This window comes from Montipora foliosa, chromosome 2 (assembly GCF_036669935.1).
Source record: "Montipora foliosa isolate CH-2021 chromosome 2, ASM3666993v2, whole genome shotgun sequence".
Lineage (NCBI taxonomy): Eukaryota > Metazoa > Cnidaria > Anthozoa > Scleractinia > Acroporidae > Montipora > Montipora foliosa.
The window spans coordinates 34,302,111-34,311,410 of NC_090870.1; the positions used below are offsets into that span (position 1 = coordinate 34,302,111).

General features: G+C 39.3%; 1 protein-coding gene across 2 annotated transcripts in view; it reads left to right on the forward strand.

The window, feature by feature from the left end:
- Nucleotides 1-305: 305 nt before the first annotated feature.
- Nucleotides 306-9,300, forward strand: part of LOC137992927 (uncharacterized) — a 51,181-nt gene continuing 42,186 nt past the window's right edge. For both annotated transcript variants that reach the window (XM_068838510.1, XM_068838511.1), the window contains exons 1-10: nucleotides 306-567; nucleotides 1,067-1,346; nucleotides 2,612-2,898; nucleotides 3,476-3,634; nucleotides 4,947-4,990; nucleotides 5,513-5,613; nucleotides 6,713-7,037; nucleotides 7,849-7,935; nucleotides 8,080-8,106; nucleotides 8,657-8,689. In XM_068838510.1, the coding sequence (XP_068694611.1) occupies nucleotides 509-567; nucleotides 1,067-1,346; nucleotides 2,612-2,898; nucleotides 3,476-3,634; nucleotides 4,947-4,990; nucleotides 5,513-5,613; nucleotides 6,713-7,037; nucleotides 7,849-7,935; nucleotides 8,080-8,106; nucleotides 8,657-8,689 (1,402 nt within the window). In that variant the 5' untranslated portion in view covers nucleotides 306-508. The remainder of the gene's footprint in view (nucleotides 568-1,066; nucleotides 1,347-2,611; nucleotides 2,899-3,475; nucleotides 3,635-4,946; nucleotides 4,991-5,512; nucleotides 5,614-6,712; nucleotides 7,038-7,848; nucleotides 7,936-8,079; nucleotides 8,107-8,656; nucleotides 8,690-9,300) is intronic.

The following is a 9,300-nucleotide window of genomic DNA, read 5'->3' on the forward strand; positions in this document are numbered from 1 at the left end:
TGAAAATAGCTAGCAAATGCTTAGACTTAAAGGGACACTTCATGTTGGATGTCAAAATTGGGCGTGCATCTAATTAGGGTCACACCTGGACATAAATGGTGAAAGAGACACTTGGCCTAGTATCAAGCCATCGACAATAACATAAAGAAGTGGGAATGGTTTAGCATTAAAGGAATAGCTTTGTTGTATGTCACCTTTATATATATAAACCTTCCAGCTCTTGCCATCTTTTTTCTTCCCTTGACGAAAGAAAAAAATAAACTGCGTTGTCTTAAGTTCGCTAAAGATTGCTTTTCTCTTCATCAGATGATTTTGACATTTCGTCTTGCTTTCCGACGCACATTTTCCTATTCATACAACTGCGATGAGAGTATTATAAGAAGTGGCATTTTACGTGGGTCCGGAGGATCGTGGAGAGCAACATGCAGCAAAGTGTCCTGCGGCAGGTGGACCATCGCAAAGCACCGGGTTTAAATGTACAGACTACAGTGTAGATGAGGATTGGACCATGGGTGAAAATAACTTCACTTACACCTTTCCATCTGTCGCCCAGGAGTGGGTTGTGAGGTAATACATTCTGTATTAGTATATAAAAAAGGCGATTATATTACGCGATAATCACCTGACCGCAAGCAGTTTTGTCCAGGATGACAGACGAAGAAAGTGATTGTTTTATAAAATTAAAGAAAATACATATTTTTCAAATAATAACCTATGTAATTATTCACCTCAGTCATGCAGGCTTCTTTGAATATCAGCTTCAGTCGTCTCGGTTTTTATTTCGCACTATTCACCTCGCCTTTGGCGAATAATTTTTAAATGTAGCCTATCGTGATTTCTTTTTAAGACAAGCAACATTGAAAACCATTTTAAGTGGAAAATTTTCTACAACGCAACAACTCAGAGTACTTCATAGAAAAGAAAGATAGATCAGGATTGGCATCAGTAAAACGGCACCATTGCCGTATCACGAATCTCTACATCTCCTTTAAACTTTCTGAAGAATAGTTTTGAAGCGTTCTCTCACTATATTGCCATAACGTCAACATTTCGTTCTCTTCTCCAGCTACCAAGGATGCTGCTGGATTTCATCACTGGTCAAATATCCTGATGGAAACTGGCTTGTATCAACAACCGTCAATCTTACTCGACGGTCGGATACCGGAAAAATAAACTCGTCTCCTGTTTCAAAAAGCCCTGCAATTGTTAGGTTTAAAGAAGGTTGTCCCCAGTCATTCCGAATCCCAGTGGAAGACCCAGATAACGATATAGTGAAATGCCGATGGGCAACCTACTCGGAGTCTTCCAGATACATCGACAGTTTTCCTCATAGCACGCTTGATGAGGTAAACGTCCTATTAACTTTCATAGCAAATATCAAGTTTTCGAGAAAAATTAGCTTTGCTGTAGTCGCTGTCGCTTTTGGAACTCTAGAAAAACCACAGGGTCAAGTACCATTCTTTTAATTTGTTACTGTCAACAGAGTTCTGCTGAGTTCTAAAGTCTAAGACATCTTTCATTTTTAAGTAAACAAAGTTAGCGAATGAGTAAGGTTATGTACAAAAATGTTCTTTTAATAGGCCAGTTTTGGATTCTCACCGCTACATAACTAGTGTTGAATGGAGACCCCACTCTAGCCTCCATTTCATGCTTGATCCAGTCCAACTGTAAAGCCCATGCCACACGTTCAAACATTGCTATAAAACATTTGTTGGATCAATAATGTGAGAACGTGTAGTATGCATGATAGAGGACGTATGCTCAACATTTTTTCTTGGAAGAATGTTTTGATTTCGATCAAACACATTCTCCAACATACAAGAAATGTTTTAGCGAGTAGCCGTCCTTTCAACAATGATGCAAAGACCAATCAGAGTTAAGGACCCAGTCTCCAATCCGAGAGCCATGAGTAATCCAAAATGGCGGAGGGGGACTTAAGTGACCAAGAAAGTGACGTGTTTCCAACAATGTTATATGCGTATCCACCATTGTTAGAACCGTTTTTATAAAAAAAATGTTGGGACGTGTTCTACTAACAATATTACAACGTTTAGCCGGGAGTAAGGATACGAAACTAATCTATTGAAACGAGATCTTCACTAACCCTCAGGACAGTTGAAATGTTGAAAAATGTAGCGTGGTTTTATCGCCGAAAACGAGAACCAGAGGTCAAAGATTGCGGGATCACGCTATCCAACACTTTCCACCCTCACCCTGTGATTTCAGACTTTTCTGCTCTTTGAGGACATCCGTATATGTTAACAAATGATCCCTTATCGAGATCTGGCCAACTAAGGCTCCCATAGCACAGGGTACGTTATGTCCCTTACAGTGTGGCTTATCAATATGGGTTAGAGAGGCCAGGAAGATGTCCACGCAGGCCAAACTTTAGGACCTGGAGCATCCATGTAACCATTCATGATTTTCAAAGAAACATAAATGCAATATCGATTCTTGACGTCTCATTTTTATCGTCCTGTTGTGCCGTAAAATCAGTCTATTTTCCTCTAAACAGGAACAATAATTTTTGTCCTTTTAACCCTCGTATTCGTCTTAATGGCACCGAATTCGAAATAGAAAAATAAACATTCTTTTGGATTTCGTTCCATAGAGAACTTGTGAGCTTTGGTATAATGGAAACAATGGAACGGTTGGTACTTACGCAGTGGCCATAACTATAGAAGACTTTCCAGCCGGGACCACTGACTTTGACAGCGTCACTCCATTCAGCTCTGTAGGGCTTCAGTTTCTTGTGAAAATTACTGAGCAAAATGGCTCCTGTGTCGATGTACCTATATTCACAGAGTCTACCCCGAGAGATGGCGAATGCACCGAGGTTCAGATTGGTTCAGCTTATAGGGCAGTCATCGAAGTCAAGCTTCAATATTCGTCAAGGCAGTAAGCTATTATTTTTTTAGCGAAGAGTCTGTTTGTTGATACGTGTAATTCTCAGTTGATTATAGCAATGCACGTGGTGTGATTAATCTAATTCTCCACAATCATCTGGCGCAAGGACAATTCCTTATTGAAGCAGTGAAACTTCTCGATAGTCTTGCGAAAGCAATTAAAATGAAGAAAAAAAGTTCGAAATACTCGCTTCACTAAGAGTATTGAAGCAGTTATTCTCCTCAGTCTACCGTGTGAAGATCGTCGAATAATCGGGCTCCTTACTTTCTTTCAAGCAGTTTACTTTCCATTCATAATTACTTTATAGTCTGTATAAAAAGCTATCGATTGTGTCAAGGCTGTCATAAAAAAAAAAACTGAATGGAAATTCTCCTCGCTTTTTCACTCATTTCCAACTCTTCCAGTTTTTCTTAAGTTTCTGTTCGTGTTTTTTGAAGCTATCATGAGGGCCTTGTTGTCCAACATTTGGAATGTTACGATTACGTTTTTATTCCCCACACTCCTCAGAATCCTGATTATTAACCAAACCTTGTAATTGAATCAGTTATCCGTCGACTTTTTAATGCAGCGTGAAGGAGATAGTCACTTCTTCCCCAGTTGGAATGCAATTGATGCCTTTGCAGTACAATGCATCTCAAGGGATCTACTATCGCAACATCACATGGTATCCCAGCCAGTATCAAGTTGGACAGCAGTTGTTTTGCTTTAAGGCAGTGGACTCCGAGGGGTATGTTTTGTAAGGCATACACAATTGATGCCGCAATTCCAATGACATTTAAGTAGGAAAAATTAGTTTTCAACCATGCTTGGTCATTCCCTGGAGTCGTCATTTGCATATAGCGAACGTAACGGCGTGGATGTCACTTTGATACTCTACTCGCAGAATGAGATGTTTCACCTTGTCGCTCAGTTTTGGTGTGCTTGTCTTTTTACGACTGTCGTAATTGCTACTATATTCTTTGTCCGCGAGAAATACCTCTGCCACGAAACCATCTTTCCATATTTCGATCCATAAGAAACCATTACCTTAATACAGATTACTTCTCTGTGCTTAACCAACTGATAACATATCCAATCAGTCCGACTAGACACTGAGGAAACGGGGCTAACGTTTGAGCACTCACTGAAAAATGAAGTTTTTGAATACCGAAAAAAATTGAAGTTAGCGATAGCGTGCGCAAAGGAAGAAAAAAATAGGTTTCATGGCTGGCGTTTTTTTCGCTGGGAAAGAGAGCGAGAAAGACTGTAAAAATTGTACAAATTGACAACGGACAAGCAAAATCGACGAGGATACAACACAAAGAAACAAGAAAAAGCCTCTGTTAGAAGGGTGCACGCATACGAACCACACAAAGCCCTTCACTAAGGCGGCTATTTTTGCGTGACACTGGTCACATTGGCATACATGAAGGGGTACACGTTCGTATGGACGGACGGTCGCATGATGACGTCAGTGCTAAAACCAAGATTTCTCGCATTGATGGTTTACCATATTTTCTTAACCATGGTGCTCCACGCGCGCGCGGACTTCCACTTATGTAGGAGGCAATGTGGCCCAGTGGTTAGGGCGCTTGCCTTATGATCGAGAGATCCCGGGCGTCAAGACCCGTTCTGATCACTCGTTGAATTTGATCCTGGTATTCCCTGGTTCAATTTCCTGGCTGCATTTGTAAATAGCCAACTGACGAGTTGGGATTCTTAACAGTTGTTGTTGTTGTTGTTGTTCTTTTCTGTCGTTTCATTAGCTCTGAAAAGCCCCAACGGGGAGTGGTCAGTTAAGTATGTTTTGTATTGTATTAGATGCCGCGAGAACAATGGGCATTCTGCGCGGTCTAGTTTTTAAAGTAATCACTGATCTCTCTTCAGAGCACAGACAATTATTGAACTGTCTGTTAGATAAGACAATACTAATCTTAAAAGGCAATACCAAGCAGCATGAATTAACATAAACTTGAAAACGAAATCAATAGATACAACATAGAGGTCATGGAGTCACAGTAGTGCGTATGGTGTGCTAATATTTCTTATCCCTATGACAGATCGGAAAGTGAATGGCGTTGCATCACAATTCTTGTTGGATTAAGTGAGTATGAGCCTTTCTAATTGACTTATGTCACTGATCTCTGTTAATTGTGTGAGATACAGTCAAACTGAACATCTCGTTAGTGATCTTTTAAAAGTCTAAGCTCTTCAGTGTTTAAAAGAGGGCAGAGGCTAGATCACAGATGGGAGTGAAAGTTTTGAATTACAGGGAAAGGGCAATAGTAATGAGGTTCTCTTTGCTTTCTGGCAATTGACCATCTTTTACCATGGAAACAAATCTTAGTAAGGCTCGATACTTTAAGTGCAAGACAAAAACAGGTGTGTAGGCCTGGTGAATTAGTTTCTGATTTAAGAATAATCCAACTTACTCCCAGCAAGATATTTCTTAATTTAAGTAAGGAGTAATTTTATCACTTTTTGGTTTTCTATTTTTACTCCGAAACATTTGCCAAATTTAGAGTTGTTTAAAAAAAAGACCTTCTCCCTCAATACATTGTTCACACCGAAATGACTGTAACGACGTTTTGAACATACCTGAGGTAAGCAGTATCCTTCATTTCAGGTAACACACCACGGGTTGTCTTTGGGACACAATGGCCAATGCATCCAAAAAGTGAAATTGGACCAGGTTTAACATCGCTGGGTATTCAGTTTGACAGATCGGTATGAATTTTCAATTACAATCTTTTTCTTTCATAAATGCTGCTGTTTTGAAGACTTGAACCCCATTTACTCTACAGGAAAAAACGGCAAAGCAACGATGAAAGCCGGCAAGGGTAGTTTTTACTTTAGGCAAGGCAAGGGAAAATTTCGTACTGCAAACCATCAATGGCTGCCTTATCGTGCCAATTTGATTTTCGCTTTTTGGACCATGTTTAGAGGTTGATCCCTTTTTCAAGAAATCGGTAATGCTAGGACGAAAACCGGCACCTTTTCCCTTTTAAAAGAACGTGTAAACGTTCCTGCTTGCCTATTTTCTATCATTCAGCGCAAGTCACAGTTCTAAAACGCACGCTCAGAAGTGGTAGTAGGTTCAAAGTAGGGGAGAAACACAAGTGGCCTGACGAGGAAAAAGGGAAAGTTAATGGACTTTTGGGCTGAGGAAACCAGTGCCACCTTCGCAAGCATGAGAAGCAACAGAGTTTTCCTTCGGCAGTCGCGGTATCTCATTAAACGCTCTTTCCTACTCAATTCCTCGTTTTTCTGTTTCTTTAATCCACGTTGTCGCCGTTCGTTTCTCTTCAGTTTGGTTTGTTTACCTTAGCAAGGAGGTTAGGCACATCAACAAGCCTGATGAAATGTTGAAATAGCAAAATGCGCATGCTCTGTTACAACTCTAAGCCTTTCCTGGAGCATATTATCCTTGACAAAAGCAAACATGGCAAGGATTAAAAAGTATATGTGTAAACACCCTTGCATGCCTTACCAGAATGTTTCCTACTCTTGCCGATTTTCATCCTTGCCTCGTTATTTTTCCTGTAGTGCAAATGGGATTGATTGATCATCGCAATATTACGTTTAAGGCATTCCTATATGAATAGAATCATTTATCGGTGATGACGTAGGCACGATTGAAAGAAATCTAAGTATCCCTGACCAGAAGTCGAACCTACCAACCTCCATCTCAAGCCAGTGTGAACTTACTGCTTCTGTGCTACAAGAGACTCGTAACAAAGTTAAAACAAGAAAAGAAATCACGAAAGGATCTTACGTATGGTAATCACGTTGCGCCAAATTATTGATTTCATCTTCTTTTATACAGATAAAAAAGCCTCGCGTTTCTTCTTACATAACACTCGTCTTGCTGCCAAGTGAGAACACTGTTTACAAAGTGGACACACTGTCTCACCACGTGGGAATCAGCAGTAATAGGAAGGCGTTGTTCTTTGCTTTTCCGAAAGCTGCACTGAGCATGAACGGTTCTTACGCCATCTTAATGGATCGTGGTGCAGTGGTTGGGCTGGGTTGTTCCTTTGATGGACCACCAACACCAGGCATATTATCTGTACATGACTGGACGTTTAATGTGAATGGAGTTTGCCCCAGTGGGTACTATCTTGAACCTCCAGACTACACAAATTGCGTTGGTATGTGATGTTTGCTAGTAATAAATAGATTTAGCCAACCCTAAATGCGTAGCTCTCGGGTTATTTATTCTTTCAATAAGTTAACTTGGCTTGAGCCTGTGATCCAATCAAAAAAACAGTACCTGGTCAGCGGTCAACTTCAAAAAACAGCAGACAACGATGAACTCTAAATTTGAGCTTGCGATATGGTCACGTGATACTGGTCTTATGGGAAATAACAAGAAAACCAATAGGGTAACTTAGCTTCCCAGCTCGCATTTTACTCATTAATTGACTTATGTTATTATTTTACTAAAAATAAAAGTATGATGTAACGTAATTACTTTATTTTATAATGAGCTAAATAAAGATACTTGATTCTTGATCACATTGGCCTTCATGGAGGGAAGGAAGTGCGTGCGGTCGTACGGTGACCAAAACCAAATTTTGTCGCATAGATGGGTTATCATACTTTTTTAACTATGATGCTCTGCTATTACCGTACCTAGTATGTTGGATAAATTGCATCAATTGCAACCAGCTTTGCCATAGACGGTATTTTTAAATGGCGGCCAATAAATAGCTAGCCTCGTTTACATGGACAGAATAAGAACGTTGGTTTGGAACGTGGCCAGTTGGATCATTACCACGTAGACAAAAGAATAATTGGCCGCCATTTATGAATGCGGTCTACACGTTACTTTGCAGCTGGGAAAAAAACTAATTAACTGGAAATGCACTACGACAAGTCTCGACTACTTTTTTCCCTCGACTACTTGCGCAATTGATGTACATCTTGTTTTGACCCATTCAGTTGTTGATTTCTCTGCAGACGTGAATGAATGTGGCGGCCAGTCCAGAAAGAGGAGATTTGCATGGTGGCCACAAGGGATGGCCTCCACTTTAACTTCAATACCCGGTAAGTTTAGTAGACTTTTATCAGTCTCTCCAAGGTATTTCACTCGCATTCCACTTGCACTTGGAATTATTAGAAATTTGTTAAATGTTTTGTGTTTTTTTTCTATTTCCACAACAATTGTTTCCATCCTTCACCTGATGACAGCACAATCCAGTTCCATATCTGTGCCTGGTAGGAACATTTGATTTTAAATAAATTCATTTCTTCCTCGATCCAAAGTTTTGGATTTTATATCAAATTTGGATTGCATATCTTTTGTTGCGACTGTTGAACCCTCGTTGTTTCAATGTAAAAGGCGGGAAGAAAAGGTGTTCCGCTTGTGTACCCAAGTAAATTATGAATAATTGTTCTCTTTTTTATCTTTTCTTTTTTTCTAATTCCTTCGAAATTTTATGCATTCCACATTCACCTGATGGCGGCATTGAACACAGCACCTCCAAAGTCCAAATTCATAGCGGTGTTTGGAAAGAACATTAGATTTTTAATTCACTGATTTCTTCCTCCAATTATTTCAAACTTGAATTGTATATCCTTTGTTCCGACTGTTCAAACCTCATTGTTGCAACGTAAAAGTGAAAATAAAAAGTCAACTTAACTTGCGTTCCCCTTGTGTACCTGAGAAAATTACGAATAATTGCTAATTTTTTTGTTTTCTTTTTTTTTTCTAATTCCATAAAAATTTTATGCATCCCCATTCACCTGATGGCGGCATTGACCACAGTACCTTCAGTATCCAGTTCGATCTCTGTGTCTGGTAAGACTATGTGATTTGTAATGGTTTGGTTAGAAAGAGAATAAAAAAGAAAGCATTTAGCGGATTGCGATATCAGTAGAAAATAAAATATTAAGATAATTTCAGTTGAAATGTTTACAATGTTTATTTATGGGGCTGGACCCAAGATGAAATTTAAGTCCTTGAGGCAAGTGGTTAATATTAAATTCACATGATACAGTGTATATCTTAAAAACGAACATAAAAATAATTGTAACTATTTTTTTTAGTTATTTACAAGGCACGAGAATAAATGTGTTCCAGGTTGAAGACGGTATCAGCTTAAACACGTTTTTACCTAGGAAAATGTGTGATTTGTACTTTACCAAGGTTTAATATGTGCTCCACATAAATTAAATCCGTTTAACAACCCAACTCAACTGCCTGAAAATTACCGTGACTTAACTTTCTACCATCGATATTGTTAAACTGCCTGTTCATCACTGCACAACACTGGATTTATATACTCGTTACCCCCTACATGTCTAATACTTTTTTCTATTGCCCAGAGTCTCCTCAGTCAAAACAAAAATTACTCAAAAGATTATGCATGCATTGGCACCAGAGGAATTTGGACTTATTACCCTCTTCGT